Source organism: Eretmochelys imbricata, chromosome 9, assembly GCF_965152235.1.
Source record: "Eretmochelys imbricata isolate rEreImb1 chromosome 9, rEreImb1.hap1, whole genome shotgun sequence".
Classification (NCBI taxonomy): Eukaryota; Metazoa; Chordata; order Testudines; family Cheloniidae; genus Eretmochelys; species Eretmochelys imbricata.
In genome coordinates this window covers 82,912,243-82,934,439 of record NC_135580.1, presented here as the reverse complement: position 1 = coordinate 82,934,439, position 22,197 = coordinate 82,912,243, and the positions used below count along the sequence as shown (strand labels likewise).

Below are 22,197 nucleotides of genomic sequence, written 5' to 3'. Positions count from 1 at the left end.
TTCACTGTACAGATAAGTCAGTTTCAAAAACTTCAAGTTGACATTGTTTCTTTGTCAACCCTTTAGGCTTGTGGTGCCCAACCTTATTACACAAGAGGGCCACATAAACCTAAGCACAAATTTGTGAGAGCCAACAGATTCTGGTTTGTATGTATTTAGATAGGTTGTTTCTATGTACAGTATTATCTATTTAAAAACAAATAAAGAAATCCAGTGCATAAAACGTGCATCAGCATTACAGAAAACAGGAAAAAAACAGCAAAGAGCACACAAAATGATGTAAACCTGATGACAAAACGCTAATGAATCATCTGTTAGTATATTGTGTTGAAGCAGGCCGCAAGCCTTATGAAATGCTCTGGTGGGCCGTGGGTTGGATCCCTGCTTTAGGCTATTAAAAATAAAAGAATTTTTTTAATCCAGTCGTTCACTACAAATGCTGTTCACTTTTTGCAGCAAATTCAGCTTAGTCAATGAAAATAGACAAGGTATTAACACCTTCTGGCTGTTTTACATTAGCACAGTTTTAAAGTTACAAAATATGCAAGGAAATAGTTACATTAAACAATGATCTGAATTAACTGAAACTTTACAAAATCATAACATTTATATTAATCTTAGGTTTTAAAAATAATTGCTTTTACAAACTTGAATAAACCTGAGTGCCCCTTCGCTGGGATTTATATGAATTCCCATTGAGGAGAGAATGCACTCCTCTGTAAAAATGTTATCGTGTAACTCATCAAGAAAAAGACAGAAATCTAGTTTTGACTGTTTTAACTAGAAAAGAATCCTGTAACTAGGTAACTTGACCCCTCTAAAAGAGAAATTACAATGTGAGATGTGCACCTGGAGAGAACACTCTATACTAAACAAATGTGTTGTTCAAAGGGGGAACAGTATTTGGCAAACTTAATTCAAGCTTTCATTCTATAATCTGAACTTTATTGTCAGGTGTAGGTAGTAGCAGTGAAGGTGGAAGAGGCAAAGCTGGAGCTAAGCTCTTCCAGGACTTCCAGATGTTAAGCAGAATCTGGACTCACCCTTGGTGTTTGCAGCTGGACTATATTAGTAAAGAAAATAAGGTAAATTAGATATATCAAAATACATACTTCTGCTTCTATTGAAAGCTTTCCAAATAAGACATGACAAATGATAGGTAGATTTTTGGCAAATTAATGGAAATCTCTGTTGCTGTGGGGCACAGTGATTTTGCCAGCCATTTCACTTATGGCCACTCTCCCCCCTCCCCGCCCCAGAAATTTTGTCATCATTAAAACATTTTGAAATGTTGATCTTTCACTGAACTCTTGGTTTGTTTAAATGAAGAATAAACAGATGTTTAAGTGTTTTAATAGAGGCTTCAGTCTAGATGATGGTACTTAATAAAAATCTGTGTTCTAAGAATATTAATTTTGTTTTTCAGGGCTACTTTGATGAAGACAGTTTGGATGAGTTCATAGCTTCAGATTCAGATGAAACTTCAATGAGTTTAAGCTCTGATGATTATGCTAAGTAAATTGAGCTTTTCTGTGTGAAACATACGTGCTTAACTTAAATTCTGTTAGATTTCTTTTCTTTTAAAGTTACAAAAATTTAAGCAATATTTGTGGGGTTTTTTGTTTTTTTACTGTTACAGCTGTTGGCTCTCTCACCTGCAGATTTTTAAATAGTGAACATACAATGTTATGTTTCTAGGAAAAAAAAATCCAAGGGGAAGAAAGCGAAGAAAGAGAGTAGCTCAAGTGGAAGTGGAAGTGATAATGATGTTGAAGTGATTAAAGTCTGGAATTCAAGATCTCGTGGGGGTGGAGAAGGAAATACAGAGGAACTTGCAAACAACCCTCCATCGGCTGTAAAGTCAGACGAAAGTGAGTGTAATGCACAAGTAAACTGGGATATGATGCTGCATCATGTTGAAAAAGGTGATCGTGACAAGGCTGGGAATTAGTGCAGTCCATGCTTATACTATGCCTGGTTACAACTGATGAGTCCTCAGTTCAATAAAGCCATTCTCCCCACCAATTCCCCTCCCCACAAAACAAACCCTAATATAGATATACTTTTAGAAAACAAAGGGAGAATCAGCCTAAGGGTGAGTTTGTGTTGTGACAGAGCAACTAACTATTGTTTTTCTTTTATTTTTGAGCAAAATACCCTGCAAGCCTGCTTCAGGTGACACAAACCAACAGTTTCATTCTTGTAAAACTTAAGGTCGATTTGGAGTAGAATTCAGAGGTGAACAGTGCTGCTGGATGATAGATAAATGTGTTACTTTTCACCTTCTAAATGGGGTCTATGAGGAAATCTGAATAGAAAGATTAGTAACAATATTCTACATAATGCATTGATGCATCTGGAATTTTGTTTGGATGTTGAGCTAGCAGATGGCTGTAATAGATCTAGAATAAGGTGGCTGTTTTGAGATTATTGTTCAGCTGCATACATCTGTAAACTTCACTTTCAAATGGTTGTTTTTAAATAATCTTGTTTTTCTTTTCTGCTGAGTGATGGGAATCATTTGTAGGTAAATGTTTTGGCAGGTTCATTTTATGGGTTTAATAACCTTTCCTAGATAAATTATTCTTATGACAATGAATTTGAATTCATAATTCATAATTAAAATACATTTGTAAATATATGTTTATATGTTTATAAACAGTTGTGATTAAAATATAGTTGTAAAAGGGTGGTGGTCCTTTTATATATAGATAATATATATAGGAATATATTATCAACATTAATTTATAATAATAAAAAGGAAACAATCTGTCATACCATTTCTTACTAATCACAAATCACTACAATGTTAGTGGGTAGATAGATTCTACTATCCATGACCTCATCTAACTTCATATACATAGTTTTAAAATGGATGCTTGGTACAGTGTGAGTTTGAAGAGGGTTTGCCCTGTTTCCATCTTGCTTCAGATATGAAAGGTCCACCTGCACTGTAGACTGCTGTGAGTATGTCTCCTGTGTGCAAGTCCTGGAATGAGATTAAGATGGGAATAGATGTGATCCCATCGCACATATAAGTATAGGCTTGTTCCCTCGCACATGCAGGTATCATTTTGAACTAAGTAGCTCGTTCAGTGGTATTTGACTTATCTGGATTTATTGGTGGATCTTGGATCGTGTCCCAGGTCTTGTCTGAAAGGATGGGGTTCAGTAACAGAAGGGATGAAGACTGCCTTCCTTTGTGTCTCCATTTCTCTTCCCACACAGGATCTTGCTGATTTCTTCCAAGAAAAAGTTGATAAAATACAATGTGACCTTCTCCTTCCGCTAGGCTTGCCTTCCCTTCTCTTCTTTTCCTATAGTTCTACCCTCCTCCTCTCTCAAAGACACAGATGTTTCTCATCTACTGTCCTCCTCTAATTCCCCAGTGACCCCATGTCCTCCCATCTCCTGCTCACCTACCCTCCTTCTCATCCATTTCCTTACTCTTCTCCGATACTCTGACTCTCCTCTGTTTTTTTTTCCTCACAATTCAAGCATACTTCAGTTTCTCTCATCTTAAAAAACAACGCCACACCTTTGATCCATTTGCCTCTCCAACTACTGCCCCCTCTCCTTTCTTCCTTTCATCTGAGTTCTTGAATGTGCTGTCTACTGTCAGTCTCTGGGGTTCTTCTCCAGTCTACTTTCTGACCCTTGCACTCCACTGAAACCACTCTTGCCAAAGTCTCTCTAATGACCTCTTTCCAGCCAGAGCTCTGCACTAATACTCCATCCTTGTCCTCTTTGAGCTATCAGCTGATTTTGACACTATTGACCATGTTCTTCTTGAAATCTTATCTTCCCTTGGCTTCTGTGACTCTGTCCTTTCATAGTTCTCCTCCTTCTCTGATTGCTCCTTCAGCATGTCCTTTGGAAAATTCTCCTCACCCCCACCGCCCTCCCAGTTTTTTGTGGTGTTCCACAGGGCTTTGTCCTTGTTCGCCTTCTCTTCTCCCTCTACACCTTATTTCTCCTAGATCTACCTCTACTCCAGATCTGCCTCGTTATGTCAAAACTAAAATCTCAGCCTCTCTGACATGGATGTCTTTCAGCTGAAGCTCAACAGAGCTCTTAATCAGAACCCCTCCTCCAAGTCCTCCCCACTAAGTCCTTTCTCATTCACTTTCACTTAGATTTGACCTCTAGTTTCTCACATCCAAGCTGTATCTAAATCTTGCACATTCTCTCTGCATAACATCTCTAAGGTGTGGCCTTTCCTCTCCATCCACACAATTAAACTAATCCAGGCTGCCTCATCTCACATCTTGATTTCTGCAACATCCTTTTCTGTGGCAGTGATAAATGTAATCTTGCCCTTCTCATATCCATTCAAAATGCTATTGTAAAGCTATTTTTCCTAGCCCATCACTTTGACCATGTCCCCCATCTTTGCATTCCTCCACTAGCGCTCTATGCTTTTGCATCAAACATAAGCTACTTGTCTTCTCTTTCAAGGCTCTTCACAACCTATCCTCACCCTACGTATCCTTACTCATTCACTACTGAGATGCCAACTCCTGCTTTCAGTCAGCCCATGCTGCCAGCCTCCATCACCCACTTGTTAAATTTTCAAACAAGGACCTTTTATACATCCTCCCATGTTTGGGAGGACCTCCCTGTAAACATCTTCAACACCTACTTCTTCACACGCCTTCAAAACCCTGCTTAAACGCTCCTTTGCCGTGGGTGCAAAATGCTTAATGACGGTTAGGCTGCTGCTGTGTTGAAACCACTGTCTAGCATGCTGACCAATATTGTCTCATTGTTTGTTTGTGCTCCCCTGTCTGTCTGTCCCTCTGTTGTCTTATATTTTGATTGTAAGCTCTTTGGGACAGGGACCATCCTTTTCTTCTGTTTGTTCAGCACTTAGCACAAATGGGGTCCTGGTCCAATAAATAAATAATAAACAATAACATTTCCCCTTCATCATATTCAGATCATCTCCTGCAATTTGAGGTTATAGACCACCTTTTCTCCCACTCGGCAGTGGACCTATTTCAGTGGGTCTCCAGTGTAAACTGAAACTCACTTTAGTTTGACCTTCTGGCTTGCGTGGGGGGGGTGTGTGTGAGTGTGAGTGTGTGTGTATTTTTGAGAGGCAGGCACTCTTTCCATGGCCTGGTAGGACATTGATTTGTCTCTTGTTCTTGACCATATATACCATGGGTGGGCAAACTACAGCCCGCAGGCCAGATCCAGCCTGGTAGCTGCATGATGCAGCTCGGCCCCGCTCTGGCGCTCCCACCAGGGTGCTGGGTCAGGGACTGCACCACGTGGCACGGCCTCACTCCGGCCAGGGCATAAGGTCAGGGCCGGCACCACGTGGCTCGGCCCCGCTCCGGCCGGGGCGCTGGGTCGGGGGCCGCAACATGTGGCTCGGCCCCACTCCGGCCGGGGCGCTGGGTCGGGGGCCGCAACACGTTTGAGGTAAGCACCGCTTGAAGCCTGCACCCCTGAGTCTCTCCCCTGCCCCAGCCCTGATCCCCTTCCCGCTCTCCAAACCCCTCGATCCCAGCCCAGAGTACCCTCCTGCACTCCAAATCTCTCATCCCCAACCAGAACCTGCACCCTTTCCTGCACCCCTGCCCCAGCCCTGATGCCCCTCGTGCCCTCCGAACCCCCCCAGTCCCAGCCCAAAGCATCCTCCTATACCCCAAACTTTTCAGCCCCATCGCACACCACTACACTGCCCTGCACCCCAACCCCAATTTTGTGAGCGTACATGGCCCGCCATACAATTTCTATTCCCTGATGTGACCCTCGGGCCAAAAAGTTTGCCCACCCCTGGTCTATACAATGGCTCTTTCATACACTTATGCCAATTTCAGTTTTATTTAACCTTTTAAATAAAATTCATATAGCACCAGTACAACTAAAAGTTGTGTGATAATACTTTCAAAAAAGGAAATTTGTAGTTGAGGCATGCACAGCCTGCATCCTTTACATGCTGCATTGTCAGGTATTAACACCAAACAACGTCACTAACATGACTTAAACAGTCACACCAGCCTACATTAGGGACAGAATTCAGCATTCATTTAAAAGTATGCTTAAAAAAATATGTGCAAAGAAATTTTCAAATGAGAGTTCTTTTGCAGGTTAATTCCTTCCTCGGCACTGAAAGAGGTATTTGCAGAAATGTTGAGGATGACTATTCTGTCATGATGAAGTTGCCTTTCAGCTAGTTTGCTATATGTGGTCTTAAAAGTTGAATGTTTTGAATTAATAGTAAGATAATAGGAGAAAAATATTTTGTATAAGTAAATACCTCAGTAAGATCAAAGTTTTTAAGTGAAAGAAGGTTTGTATTGTAATTCTAATAAATCAATATTTATCACGCTAACGCAAAGGAGATTAAAGGCAGAAACATACAACCCTGTAAAATGAATTTAGGTAACATAAATAAAGTCAGCTCCTGATTCCTGTCTACATTTCAGGATCAAATGATGAGATTGCAAAAAAGCCTACATGTATATTTGAATTCAAAAGTGTTTCACAATAGATAAAGAGAATACTAATACCCTGGAAGGAGAGCATGCTGTATTTCAAATAGTTCACAACCAGGTGTTGTTGAATGACAAATCTAGAGCTAAACAAATGTTGCTTGTTTTGTTGGGTATTCAGTTATTTTGGCATAGAAGTACAGTGAGATACAGACTTTCCTAATTCTCTCTAGCTTGTCAGGTTTACCACTTTTAATCTTCTACATTTTTAGGAGGAGTGACTCGGATATAAAGTATCATCACTTGCTTGAAGTTTGACTGAAGTCAGCTTATTAGGGTATAGAAGTGGCAAGTTAACTAAAAGTTTTATGTAAATAGCAGATTAGACAGCTGTTTATGATCTCAAGTCAATAACATTATATAGACTTAAATTAGGAATACATTTACATTCCAAAACAAAATGTAAACTCTTTGGGGAGAGACTCTGTGTGTACTTGTACGGTGCCTAGTACAAAGGATCTTTCCTGATGAAGGCCTCTGAGTATTACCTCAGTCTGGATTTTTAATAATCATATGAAAATTGTCTCCTCCTTTGCTTTTTTTGTTAAACTACTAAATATTAGAATCCCTTTTGTAGGCAAATGTGGATGACACCATTAACAGGAATGTGTTTAAAAAAATAATGGTGTTTTGCACTTAATGTTAACTATTGCAAAAGAAATAAATCCAAAACTCTAGTTTTGATGGTACTTCCTGTATATTGTGCCTTTTTCAAAGAGTTTTTTTTTTTTTTTAAATTCTCATCACTGAGATAATTTAAATCTATTTTCCCAGACCCTTAACCCCTAAATGCAAAAAAAAAAAAAAAAAATGTATTGTTGGGAACAATCCTGCATAGCTCTGGTTTGATGAACTAGATAACCCCAAGGCCCAAGTACAGTGCCCTTTCTAAGGGTTGTAGATATTTGCTTGGAATTTAAGATCAGTATTTTAAAAGCAGTTATATCTCTCCTCATTCTTGTAAAATCTGTGATTGAGTTTTAGGAAGCAAATATTAGTTGTGGGTGAAGAAGTTGAATGCTAATTTAGGAAAATGGAAGGTGACAGGACTGTGTGTTAAAACAGTACGTAACACAGAAAAAGTGTGTGGCAGATAGTGACCCTCTAAGGATAACACACTAGTCTCTGAATTTTTTCTTTAATTCCATACCACTAACTGGCAGGACCTTTGGTTGAAGGGATAAGCCTTCTGTATCTTAGAACATAAGAATGGCCATACTGGGTGAGACCAAATGTCCATCTAGACCAGTATCCTGTCTTTTGACAGTGGCCAATGACAGGTGCCCCAGAGGAAGTGAACGGAACAGGTAATCACCAAGTGATCCATCCCATCACTCATTCCCAGCCTCCAGTAAACAGAGGCTAGGGACACCATTCCTGTCCATCCTGGCTAATAGCCATTGATGGACCTATTTTCCATGAACTTAGGATTTTCTTTTTTCTTCGAAAAAAGTAGATGTTATAGTCTTGGCCTTCACAACATCATCTGGCAAGGAGTTCCACAGGTTGACTGTGTGTTGTGTGAAAAAATACTTCCTTTTGTTTGTTTTAAACCTGCTGCCTATTAATTTGATTTGGTGACCTGTAGTTCTTGTGTTATGAGAGGGAGTAAAGAATACTTCCTTATTTACTGTCTCCACACCAGTCATGATTTTATAGACCTCTATCCTATCTCCACTTAGTCATCTCTTTACCAAACTGAAAAGTCTCAGTCTTATTAATCTCTCCTCATTCCATACCCCTAGTCATTTTTGTTGCCCTTTTCTGAAACTTTTCCAATTCCAACATACCTTTTTTGAGATGGAGCAACCACATTTGCATGCAGTATTCAAGATGTGGGCGTACCATGGATTTATATAGAGGGAATATGATATTTTCTGACTTATTTATCCTTTTCTTAATGATTCCCAACATTCTGTTAGCTTTTTTGACTGCCACTGCATATTGAGTGGATGTTTTCAGAGCACTATCCACAATGACTCCAAGATCTTTCTTGAGTGGTAACAGCAAATTTAGACCCCATCATTTTATACATATAGTTGGGATTATGTTTTCCAATGTGGATTACTTTGCATTTATCAACATTGAATTTCATCTGCCATTTTGTTGCTCGGTCACCCAGTATTGAGAGATCCTTATGTGGCTCTTCGCAGTCTGCCTGGGATTTAACTATCTTGCGCAATTTTGTATCATCTGCAAATTTTGCCATCTCACTGTTTACCCCTTTTCCCAGATTGTTTATGAATATATTGAAAAGGACGTGGCCTGGTACAGACCCCTGGGGGACATCACTATTTACCTCTCTTCATTCTGAAAAATGACCATTTATTCTTACTCTTTGTTTCCTATCTTTTAACCAGTTACCAATCCATGAGAGGACCTTCCCTCTTATGATGACAGCTTACTTTGCTCATGAGCCTTTGGTGAGGGACTTTGTTAAAGGCTTTCTGAAAATCTAAGTACAATATAGCCACTGAATCCCCCTTGTCCACATGCTTGTTGACCCCCTCAAAGCATTTTAGTAGATTGGTGAGGCATGATTTCCCTTTACAAAAACTATGTTGACTCTTCTCCAACAAGTTATGTTCAACTGTGTGTCTGACAATGTTGTTTTTTACTTTATTTTCAACCAGTTTGCCTGGTACTGAAGTCAGGCTTATCATCCTGTTACTGCTGGGATCACCTCTGGAGCCTTTTTTAAAAATTTGTGTCACTTTTAAAAATTGGCGTCTTAAGAGTTTTTTTTAAATATTTGCCTTTTAGGAAAAGTCTCATGCTTTCGTTTTGAGGAGATTCTTTTTAGCTTAATACTATTTTTGTTATACAGGTAAAGCCACATCCTCTTCCAACCCAGGCAGCCCAGCTCCAGACTGGTACAAAGATTTTGTCACTGATGCAGATGCTGAAGTGTTGGAACATTCTGGGAAAATGGTGCTTCTCTTTGAAATTCTTCGCATGGCGGAAGAGCTTGGAGATAAAGTGTAAGTCATGTTAAATAATATATAGATTTGTAGAAATTTTTTAAATTGTTTAAATATATTATTCTGCCTTACCATTCTTTATTGTCCACCCTTTGTTAACACTTATTTTGCGCTCAGAGCTGTAGCTCAATTTGTGTTAGAGATGTGTGTGTTTAACTTATTTTTATCAGAAGAGCATTCCATGCTTGTCCAGTACTCCACCAAAGACATTCGCTCCATTTTAAAGATCACATTCAGGGTGAAGGAAGAGAAGTAAAGCAAAACAATACAATAATTACATGCATTGAATGAATTTTAGTGGAAAATGTTGTATATTTCCGTATTTCTCTTTTCAGTCTAGTTTTTAGCCAGTCTCTAATATCACTGGATTTGATAGAAGATTTTCTGGAACTGGCAAGCAGGGACAAAACTGACAAAGATAAACCTGTTATTTATAAAGGTTAGTATAGCATTTCTATATCTTACAAACAGTGACAGTGGAGAGAATTTCTTAATGTCATTTCCTGCTACAGATAGTATAGGTGTGAATTTTAATCCAATCCAGGGTACAGTGATTTTTTTTCACTTTACTGACCCATTGCCAATTCCTCTGGTTTCCCTGCTCGTCACTGGGGCTATCTCTGTAGAAAACCCAATATTTGACATATTGTGGTCCAAACTCCTTTTTAAAGAAAAAGTGAAACATTGGGTCTATTGCAAGATGTTGTTTGATTATTGTAACATTCTCTCAAAGGATAAATTTGTGTAAAATTGATTTAATTCTCCTGATGACATGCCAAAACCAATATGATAAGTTGATGTTTAGCTAGTTTTTGTATTTTTGGGACAACACATTGTATAACTTGGTGTAGCATCTGTAATATTTCCATCTTTCCACCTCACAATTGTTCTGTAAAGTTAATTTGGTGATGGAGGCATCTGCAGAAGGAAGAATTCTTTTTTGCCTATGAAAGTCATTAAGGAAATTAGTTATTAAACTCCTTAATGTATTTGTTCTTGAATAAGTGTATGCTAATTCTGTAGTTGGAAAAGTATTATGGTTTTGTGGACTGAATATGGGCTCAAGGGCCAGGAAGTCTTGCATACTAGTCCCACATCTGGCACAGTCTCACTGGGTGGCCTTCAGCAAGTCACTTAACCTGTCTGTCTGTACCTCATCTAAAAGAAGGGGGTGATAATACCTATCTCACATGAGTATTATGAGAATCAAACTGAAGCACAGACATTAATCAGACATGTAAAATATAAAAGTAAATATTGTTAGAATGGCACTAACATCTGAACCTAAACCCTGTGGTCCGCTATGCATAACACCAAAAACATACATTCGCTGGTAACATTTCTCAGGCTTGGTTTCAAATGTGTGCCTCATTTTTAAATTTATTTAACATGTTGAGGAGGCTATATTTTATCTAAAAAAAGTTCAGATGTTTAATTATTTTGCATTTGATTATCTCAAAAATGGCTCCTTTTTAAATCTTTCAATTTGGCACATTTATACTCTTGAATAAGGGCTGTGTGCTTTGTCTTGTTTGAAAAAACATTGTTTTTGAAATAAAAGTTCTGAATATTTGAAGAGAGCATTCTGAATAGAAACAATAGATTAGTTTCTTAAACTTTGCAAATAGAAACCAGAATGTGATACTCTAGATCTTTTCTCCTGATCATTTAGGGTTGTCCAAATGAAGGAGTCCATTATACAGCTAGTTTATTAACCCTCTTTAGAGTATGGATCTGTTACTCAGGTTGAACGCTGCTTATCACCCTTTTCCTGTGACAGTATGCTCACGTTTCCTTCACATTTCAACTTCTCACCTGCACAACAGACTTCAAAATTGTGAAGCTAATTATTCCTTTTTAGCTCTTTGTTCATTCTAGATGGAAGGGAGATGAAACAGCTAATTCATTCTCAGACCAGAAGAGTTGCTACTCTTTTCCCAATATCACCAAATATGGGAGGGCTATTGGTCTGATTGCATGCTGTCTACCCCACCTGCTGTGGATCTTAGGCTGTTGCTACTGATTGCAGGCGTGTGCTCTATTTCATGTATTTATTATATTCCAAGCAGATGGGATGTCTTTCTTCTAGAAGCAGGGAGAGGAAGGTTTAGTCAGGGGCCATACAAAATGAAAACAGTTTTTACAAATGGAAAAACACTGAGTCTGATCCTCATTTTTAAGAGAGGGTTATTAAAGGAAATGACACTGGCTGTGCTGAAAAATTTAACATTTTGAGATTTTAATCAACCACACATTTCTAAACCTGCTCCCTTGTGTTGCATTGCAATAGGCTTTTTCATATTCTCACACATGGCACAAGGTATATTGTATTAGATCATATTTTCTTAGTAATGTGTCAATAGTGTGAACTTTTTTCTCTAACCATAGATGTACATGTGTACTGTAGCATTTTGTTTTACATCTCTGTAATCTTGCAGTGAAAGACCCTTCATACCATTTTTTATATGAATTCATATAACATTCCTTAAAAGATTTTTGTTTTGGTAGCATGGTGTTGAGCAATTAAATACCAAGTAATACAGGGACTTAGAAATATCAATATCATAGTTAGCTAGCTAGACATCGATAGCTCTCCATCTGCTGTCTATTTATATATTTATTTTATTGCTCACTGCTGCTGTATTACCCGGAACTCTGTTGTCCATATAGCAAGCGTCTAAAGAGTATTTCCAGTATTTTGCTTCAGAACATTGGTCATCTGTGACCTCTGAGCTGTATATATCTTTATAGCCTGTCCATATAACCTGAGCTAATTTTACATGGTCTTTGTTTTTTCCTGTTTGTGATGGTTCTGTTGATGTACAACTCTGTCATGATTTAGCATGCAGTTTCTCATAATTCATTGTCACTCAGCATTACTACTTCCTACAAGAGCTGCTCTGATTTTAATCGATGGCCCGGTGGGGTTCATTTTGTGTAAATAAACCTTGACCTCCAGAAAAAATAAAAGGTTAGTTCTAAAAGGGAACAGAAAAATCTGCTTCTATCAGCTGTAATTTTTTTTTACATTTGGAAAGAAGTAGCCATAACTCACTGGCTAATTAAACTCAAGCAGCTGCTCTAAATTTCAGTTCCAGAATGATTATACCTTGACTTTTTGAAATCCCCTTTCAAGCATTTACCTAAGGGGTACAATTTGTATAAGAGAGACTGCAGCCTAGAGTAATTGGAAACATACAGACTCCAAAGATCAATTAGAAAATTAGGGTTACTGGCATAATGCCTAAAGGTTAAATGTAGTTACTTTTTACAATTAACTTTTGCACTGAGGTTAAACAAGAAACTCGACTGATTTTGTTGCAAACGTGTCCAGACCTCTAGAAATTTGATATGACAAAGGGGGAAACACATGAATCTTAGAAGAGCTAACTAAAGGTTACTGAAAATATTGCAATTAAAGTTTTCCCTCAGTGTATAAATCTTAATAAATCTCTCTAAATTGCAGGCTGTGTAAAGCTGCTTGTGGAAGTTTCACTTAGTTCATTTTTTTTAAATTGAGACTTTTCCTTGGGAAGAGGACAATACTGCTGGACCCTACATAGGGGGTAGAATCCTATTCAGAAAATAAATTTTATTTCATTCTTGGTTAACTCTAATTCTGCACTTCTTATTTTGGGCAAGGCTACCTGAGGATTGGGGAGTATCACAAAAGATATGAACTATTAGAGTAAAGGCTTTGGATACTTACTGTCCCGAATTATGATTACCACTATTTTCTGTAATCCTTCTGTGGATTATATTTCATAATTCAGGTTACACTGCATCATTTTCACAGCTCAACTGAGACGAGCAGCAATGGCAGGTACCCCCTTATGGGTTCTTCATTTATTTGTGTACGTGTACTTTGGGGCACGGACATCATAGAGATCAAGTTCCTTGGGTATAAAATATTTTGATTGTTATAGAATAGCTGGTTCGTGTGAGGTTGTATGATTGCTCCCTTAACTTTTAGTCTCAATCTGGCCCTGAATGATCAGTATTTAAATTATTGTGCTGCTAATATTTTCATATTGTGCTGGTGTCATTTAATCACCTTACCTTCAAATTTCTAGGTGAAGGAAAATGGTTCAGAAATATTGACTACTATCGTTTAGATGGTTCAACCACGGCTCAGTCAAGAAAGAAATGGGCTGAAGAATTTAATGATGAAACTAATGTGAGGTAAGATCATTCTATGTAGCTTTTTATTTCCTCTTTTCTTCCTACATCTGTTTTGTACTTATACTAACTTATGAACTCTTTTTAAGATAGTGCAGATACCAAAATATCCTCCCAATGATAGAACTTTAATTATTTTTAAAGATATTTTACATAGGTTTTGTACCTGTACTGTTGCCCCTTCTTCCTCTGTAGTGTGTGTGTGTGTGTGATTGTATTTAATATTTTATAGCTAAGTGTCCCAGCACTTTCTGTTATGAGATCCTGTTTTCAGTTGCTTATAACTTTGCTGACCTACGTAATTTAAATTTAAATTTTCTATGTCGGGTGTCTGCCTCTGATTATAGGCAAGTCATGTAAACTAAAACTTTCACAGGTAGCCATTGTGTTCCTTCATTTTCTTAGTATCCAACTTGACACCTGATTTGCAGCAGGGTTGAGCACTCAGAATTGCAACAGAGGTGAATGGGAATTCTGTTCTGAACATATAAAGTGCTATTAAATGCTAATTATGCTGAAATAGTAGGCTCTAGGTATCTCCAATTGAGCACCCAGAATTAGTTGACAATTTTGCCTTTAGTCTTTGTCTCAGCTCCCCCTGTGTAAAAAATATTGATACCACTGCACCTCATGGGGATGTTAAACTTCAGTCATGAGATTATTACATGGTGCCACTGTATGGCAGAGTTAAGGTATTTCGGTACCCTAACTATGTATTTTTGTACCTTAATTTTTTTGTTTTCTTTTAAGTTTAATATTAACTCTGAATTTCATGGGTATATACACCTGGCTTTGGGATAATTGCAAAATCCATATAATGTACATTACCCTACATTACTAATATGTACTCTTAACATTAACTCTATTTTCATGTAATTTTTTTCTGGGAATTTTAGTCTTACCCAGGAGAGAATTTTGTGTGTGTGTGAGTGTGTGTCTCTGTGTGTTTGTAACGTAAACTATGCATGTGCAAGGCCACTGCACCAACCTGCTAACGTTTAAATTAGTAATGTAGTTTGTCTCTAGACACTCTCTCTCAATACTGGCCAAATGTGAATGAATTTTAAAGACAATTATTTACGCTAAACATGGAGATGACCAGACTGCAAAAATTAATGAATTAAATAAGGGGTAGCAAAATAAGCTTTCATATTCATTTTTCTTAACTTTGAGTTAAGTCAGTGAAATAATGAAAAACAACTTTTAGTTTTGACTTGTGAGTTTGATAGTGTGTAGTTCCGCCCTTAATGAGGAGAAATGCATTTGATGTTGGGATTTTATTTGAGAAGAAAGGACTTCTGTCATTTTGTTAAAGGTTTCCTATTAAGTTGGTTGATTATAGGGTTTACTCTATGCCACATGCCTTGTCCTTTGATGTGGCAAGCTTACTATCCCTTGCACATGTTGAATATATTCAGCCAACTTCTGAATGGAACAAATGGGAATCACTCTGTTGCAGCATTGGTCCATTAACCTGACAATAAATGCATCTCACTAATATTTATTTACTAAATTAGTTTTAAAATGAATGAAAAGGTTATTCCTTATATCTCCTCAACAAGGTTAGGTTTTCTCCAATAAACAGTTCTCAGTGTAACAGGTATGCTTTGTATTGCATTTTCACAGCTATTTGTGTACAATTTTGAATTTTCATAAATATAAATGTTCTCTTTCTGTAGCACTGTTTCATGGATAATTTAGTTATGGTTGGAAAAGACTATTTTCAGATGCATATAACAGTTTGAAAATATTAATCGTTGGCTGATATTTTTCGTGATTGTTGACATTGGTTTTTGTGGAGAAATTCTAGTAAAAATATAGCTGGCTTTTTTTGTTTTGTTTTTTTCAGGCCCCTTGTTGTGCATGGATAAGTTTGAAATATAAACCTTAAACCATACAGCTGAAACCTGTCCCTCAATTTCTCTGTCAATTTGGTTTTGGTTTTATAATTATATTTTCCTCTTTATTAAAATTTCTCTCCTTCTGTTACAATTGGAAAGGCCTACACAAATGGGGAAGAAGACTGGCTATACACTGAAACCAGCCATACACTAAGTTTTTTATCAGATGAATAAAGCAAACTGAAAAACGGATTTTTTTTCCTCCAGTCTAATTTAGTCATCGTAAGTTTTATTTGTAACAATAGCAGTTATGGAACTTCTGTCTGAATTTTTTTTATTACATGTTTGAAAATTACATATCAAATATACAGGAAGCTAACATTTCTGGATCCTGATACTGCCCCAGTCTGAGACATTTGAGCCATGTCATGCTTCCTGCATATATGGGAGGCTGTTCAGATTTGTCAGTGAGGCCGTTGGGCGTGACCACACTCCTGCTTTCGTGCCAAAGCCTCTGCCTCAGTTTTGAAAATCTACAGGATCTAGAACATAAATATTCTCTTTTTAAACTCTCTAAGACACATGCACCAGTGGCATCAAAGTTAAAGTATATGTCAATATCTGTTGTGAGGGGGTTTTCTTCCCTAGATGGAAAAATAGAAGCCATCCACAGAGGGAACCCTGAAGCTATTTCAGCAGCCCATAAGGGCTTACAGGGCAACCACATGCTGCAGATGACCTACAAATCCTTAACTCCCAGAACCATGGTTGATTCAAGTGGTATGCTAAGTAGAGTGTTCATAGTGAATACATCCACGGGACATCAGGAAGCTGGCAACAAGAGCCATGGAAGTAAATGCAGTGACCTGGCATTGACTCTAGCTTAGTTCCTGAGTAGCAGATAACTATTCAAAGGAAATCCTCTGTGCCTCAAAATTTGCGGATAGAATTCTGGCTGGTGAGAAGTCCAATGAAGGTAAAGGACGAATACAGCCTTATATAAGGGCATAAGCTCCTTTCATTCCTACTCCCCCAAAAAAATACCAGAAAACGGATGCCAAGTGGAAGTCCAGATCAGAGAATGGGTTCAATCCCTCTTTCCAATCCAAACATTAATGTATTAACGCAACTAGGATTACTTCCATCCACAAATTGGTTTAGTGACAGGCTGTTCCACTTCTCAGACATCTAATTTTAATCAGCTTCAGACAGGTGGATACAGGCGATAGTGCAAGATGAATACTTAGTTACTCTGGAACTTTTAGCACCTTCATCATCACCTCTCCATCCTTAAGAAAGAGCAAGCACTTCCAAAGTGGTATTCCAGATTTTTCTAAGTATGAAAAAGAACTAGAGGAGATCAAGCTCAAGAGAGTGAAAAGGTTGACGAAGAAAACAGTTCAGAATGGAGACTCTAGCTTTTGCTACCATTGGAATCTCTTCGGAGGACTTCATGGCCTCAACAGAACCTTATGTGCATTTTCTAGGCAGGCCCTATTTTCACCAGTTTCTTCATTTTGCCTACAAAAATCACCAATTTTAATAAATAACATTACCTTTCAATCTATCCTCTGCTCCTTTGGTATTCACAAAGCCATTTAGTTACACTAACTTACTGAAGGAGTCCAGGGATTTATCTATATCCATTCATTAAAGGCAGACTCATCATAGCATCGTTTTCAGGGGCCACAAAGGAAATTACATTAAGGATCCTTTCTGTACTTCAAGCATAAGGGTTCCTGGTAAACTTAGCTGTTCTTCAAGAGGATCATCCACCTAGGGAGACCCAAGGAGAACTAGAGTCTTCCTGAAACAGTACAGATTGAAAAGATCCAGGCACTATTCTGGAAGGTGTTACAGAACTGAAGGTCATCCATCTATTGTCACTTGCATTTATCTTCTGTCTGAGGAGTAATCAGTGTTCAAGAGACATGACCGTACATGACAGAGCTTCAGGGATTCCTCTTGGGGTCTGGAACCATTCCCAATACGAGATGATATAAAGGAAAGAGAAGAGTGACAATCCCACTGTTAATCATTTCCCTGCCATTGCAGGGGCTTTGCGCATGGTATACCTCAGTCCCTCCTATTCTCTGCCTGTAGCACATAGTAGTCTAGTCTCCTGTGGACTGTAATACTTTGGTCTAATTTTGTTGTTGGGGTTAGTATGGGGGTGCTGGGTGGGGTTGGAGGCTTGTGATGTACATCAAGTCAGATTAGATGATCTAGTGGTTACTTCTGGCCTTAAAATCTATGATTCCATGGTGATAGAAAAACCCATATGATGGTAGGATCCTCCTTCCACTACCCAGTCCCTGAATCTTGTCTACTGATACCAGTATTTCAGATTGCGGAGCACACATGGACCATCAGAATACAAAGAGTGGATAAAAAGGTCAGAGGCAGAAAGGTTCCTGAACAACATCTTGAAAGAGATCTAGATAGCGTTAGGCTGGCTCTTTGGCATTTTATTAGCACTAAGGGAAATAGTATGTCCTAGTTCAGACAAAAAAGGAAACCCCACAACTGTGGCATGCATAAATCAGTAGTGGCGTACAAATGTTTCAAGTCTAAATGCTGAAACAATACAGATTTTTTTTTCCTGGACAAAAGCTCAGCTGGCCTCCATTAAAATGATCCATGTAAAGAAGTCACTGAACACATAACCAGACTGGTTAAACTATCTGCAGACAGTCAATATTCTATATGGTCCCTGAATCAGGAAGTATTCTTTCTGATATCCACAGAGCCAGGTTCAAGTATATACATCCAGATGAAACTCAGAGGTGTGGCTTTTCTTCAGCAGGGAAGCAGACCACAAATTAGCGAGGCCACACTGACTCTGATAGCTAGATTGGTTTCTTTCCTTCTCCCCCTCCTTCTGCCACTAGGAAGAAAGTGATTTATTAGATAAAAGAGGAAACATCTGTCTATTCCTCACACGTTCTTGTCAACTGCTAGAAATGGCCCACCTTGATTATCACTACAAAAGTTTCCCCCCTCCCTCTGCCCCCGCTCTCCTGCTGGTAATAGCTCACCTTACCTGATCACTCTTGTTACAGTGTGTATGGTAACACTTATTGTTTCGTGTTCTCTGTGTATATAAATCTCCCCATTGTATTTTCCACTGCATGCATCCAATGAAGTAAGCTGTAGCTCATGAAAGCTTATGCTCAAATAAATTGGTTAGTCTCTAAGGTGCCACAAGTACTCCTTTTCTTTTTGCGGATACAGACTAACACGGCTGCTACTCTGAAATCTATCATTCTTGTCACTGCAAATTGGCCAAGAAGGTATTTAGACCTAGTGGAAAAGTTGCAAAAGTCCCTGCTCTGTCTTTCCATTAAGTAGATGTCTGCTCCTGCATTCTGTTCCAGACTGACCGAGCCTAAAACTTTGGCTTTGAGTAGCAAGAACTGAACAAAATGGGATACTTTTCCAAAGTATACTCTTCTAACCTCATTCAGGCTGTCCTATTCTCTGCCTATGCAAGCTTTTGAACTGAATGCCCGTAAGGATGTTAACATACAAAAATCAGCACCAGGAAATCAGGCATTCCAGCTCTTTTGGAGTTCTTTGCGGTGGCCTTGACTTGAATCTTAGACTTCCTTCCACAGTGTCTTATATCTCGGTGTTAAACTAGGCCATAAACTCATGCTTATCTAAATACCTGATGTCATCAAAGTAGCTTATAGTAGTATAACTGTCCAAACCAACCATTAGGTGTACCTTTCTTATCTAGAATTGGCCCAGAGTGGTACAAGTTCTTATGAACCATCCAATGGCCTGAAATGCCCTTTTTTATTTCTTTTCCATGAAAACTTTCTTCTTGGTTGTAACCAGGTTGGCAAGAACAGTCTTGGAAATCTCTGCTTTTAGGAATATACATCTTCTTACTATATCTTCTGTGATGACAAAGTAGTTATTGGTAATCAAGGTTAATTCATAGGAAATTGTTTTGTCTTCATTTACTTTGAATCTTCGACACCTGAAAGGATAAGTACAGCATATGTCAGAACAGCAATTAAAATATTCCTAAGTGGAACTGATCAGTATAGAAAAATGTCATCTTTGTTCATTTCCATTTACCCTAAATGTCTAGCCTTGAATGGATCCAAATACTCTGTGGCTAGGTGGATCAAATAATGTATCACTGAAGCATATTAAGCCACAGGAAAAAAAAACATGATTCAACTTATTCCACAATCTCATCCTGGTCAGAAAGAACATCAGCTACCACAGAGGAAATCTGTGAAGCTACCACCTTGTCATCCATGGATACTTTTATATATCAGTACAGACAGAAAAGTGTCTCCAAACAATGTTGTCTCAAAATAGATTAATACCATTTTAGGCAAGGGGAAACAGTTTGCTTCTGTCCTACTTATGTCTTCCTCTCTCTAATATTTTCTTCCTGCTCACTACATCCCAAATGTCTTGGACTTGGGGAACTTTCAGGATTGAGAATGGAAAGTTTACCAAATTACTGCTTTACTGGGTCTGACCTGTCTCAATGTCCACTTCACTCAAGATGAGTTTTTCAGGTATGTTGATGATGGTCTCTGTGAGTCCATCTGTTTAGTTAACACAGTTGAATTAGGCATTATGGTTGTTTGTTTAATTTAATAAGGATTCAGAGTTTCCATAAAGCACTGGAAGTTCATATCTGGAGTAAAGGTAGAAGGTGCATCGCCAAGCCCTGGTGCCTCATGAGCTACCTCTACTCTCAGATAGATAGATATACGTGTGCGTGTGTGTGTGTGTGTGTGTGTATATATATAATATGCAATTGTACATATTAATTGAAGCTCTTTTGTTTCATGAATTTTCCCAAATACATATGTCAACATTCAAATTAATATCTGTAATGCAGCCAATTGTATATTTAAAAAGCAATAAATGGAATAAACTTAATTCATGCAGTGTTAAAACTGCACTAATCAATGACTTTTAAGTTATATTCCCCAAATTCTGCCACTACTTACATGCTAAGTTGCAAGTTAAAACTTATGCAGTAATAAGAATATTACACACTTGCAAAAAGGTACAATTACTGTTGTTATAACTTTAGAATCCTTGCATTTTGTGTTTTTTAAAATGTCAATCTCAACGTTACATGAGATTTTTTGCATTGTTAATTTAAAGTTAATCTTGGGTGATAGTGACATGTAAAGAAACAAAGGTGCGTTATTTTATAAAAAATGTCCTAGAAACAGTTTCATGCCAAGGAATTTTTAAAGTCTGCTTTCCAGATAATAGTTCCAATGACACCAACCAGCATGTATTCATTTTTAAATGATGGTTTAACTTGGCATAACTAATTTTCTTACATTTGATCCTGAATTCAAATGTCTGAAGAAAAAGATTTTTTTTCCTCTCAGAACAATTCTTGGTAACAAATGACTTCTTAAAGTCCCTGTCCTGTAATTCTGACAGCTGGTTAGCAGCTTTGCCCTTTTATTTAGAACATAAGTTGCAAATTTTACAACTTCATGGTTTTAGAAGATTTTGAATCATTATAATTTATGAATAATTCATAATAGGACCCCAGAGGATTTAGGTTACAGCATTTCAAAAACTTCATGTTTATAACAGTTAAGGAATCCAAGGTAAGAGAAGTCCGTTTGTAAAATATTACATTTCATAATTTTATTTTTTGTTGTTTCAGAGGTCGTTTGTTTATTATTTCCACTAAGGCAGGATCCCTTGGAATTAATCTGGTGGCTGCTAATAGAGTGATTATCTTTGACGCCTCTTGGAATCCATCCTATGATATTCAGAGTATCTTTAGGGTTTACCGCTTTGGGCAGAACAAACCTGTGTTTGTGTACAGGTTCTTGGCTCAGGTACGTATGATTTGGATGCTTCTCATTCATCCTTTCAGGCTCAGATCCTGATGTCTTATCTGTAAAGACGGACCCTTACATCCTTATGGACTCTTTTTGAAGTCTGCGGGGGGGCTACACAGGAAAAGGGGTCCACTGGTGTAGATCAGATAGTAGAATTGGGGTTTAAGATTGTCAGACCATTAGAAAAGAAAAAAATTGTGTATATTAAGTCCAGAAGGGTCCAGTAAGATCAGCTAGTTTGACCTACAACATAATACATCCCGTAGATTTTCACTCATGATTCCTGCATCAAGTTCACAGCTTCTGGTTGAGCCAGAGCATATCTTTTAGAAAGACATCCAGTCCTGATTTAAAGACTCCCAAGTGATGGAGAATCCACCATATCCATAGGTAATTTGTTCCTGTTTTTGTTTAACCTCACTGTTTAAAAATATGTGCCTTAATTTTAGTCTGAATTTGTCTAGCTCCAGCTTCAAGCCATTGGATCTTGTGCCTTTTTCTGATAGATTCAAGGCCCTCTATTACAAGATTTTTTTCTAGTTTAGGTAGTTATAGGTCTTCAATTCATATCTTAATCTTCTAATTATTTATCTTAATAGCTTGAACTTCTTTAGTCTCTTACTATAAGATAAGGAGTACTTGTGGCACCTTAGAGACTAACCAATTTATTCGAGCATAAGCTTTCGTGAGCTACAGCTCACTTCATCGGATGCAACGTGAGCTGTAGCTCGTGAAAGCTTATGCTCAAATAAATTGGTTAGTCTCTAAGGTGCCGCAAGTACTCCTTTTCTTTTTGCGAATACAGACTAACACGGCTGCTACTCTGAATACTGTGAGATAT

General features: G+C 37.9%; 1 protein-coding gene across 4 annotated transcripts in view; it reads left to right on the top strand.

Moving 5' to 3' along the window:
• Nucleotides 1-22,197, top strand: part of ATRX (ATRX chromatin remodeler) — a 141,043-nt gene that overhangs the window by 90,799 nt on the left and 28,047 nt on the right. For 3 of the 4 annotated variants that reach the window (XM_077827054.1, XM_077827053.1, XM_077827055.1), the window contains 7 exons: nt 955-1,085; nt 1,427-1,515; nt 1,699-1,871; nt 9,334-9,487; nt 9,823-9,926; nt 13,561-13,669; nt 21,176-21,353. In XM_077827054.1, coding sequence (XP_077683180.1) covers nt 955-1,085; nt 1,427-1,515; nt 1,699-1,871; nt 9,334-9,487; nt 9,823-9,926; nt 13,561-13,669; nt 21,176-21,353 — 938 coding nt within the window. Of the gene's footprint in view, nt 1-954; nt 1,086-1,426; nt 1,516-1,698; nt 1,872-9,333; nt 9,488-9,822; nt 9,927-13,560; nt 13,670-21,175; nt 21,354-22,197 lie in introns of those variants that run through there. The other variant, XM_077827056.1, reaches the window with a different exon arrangement.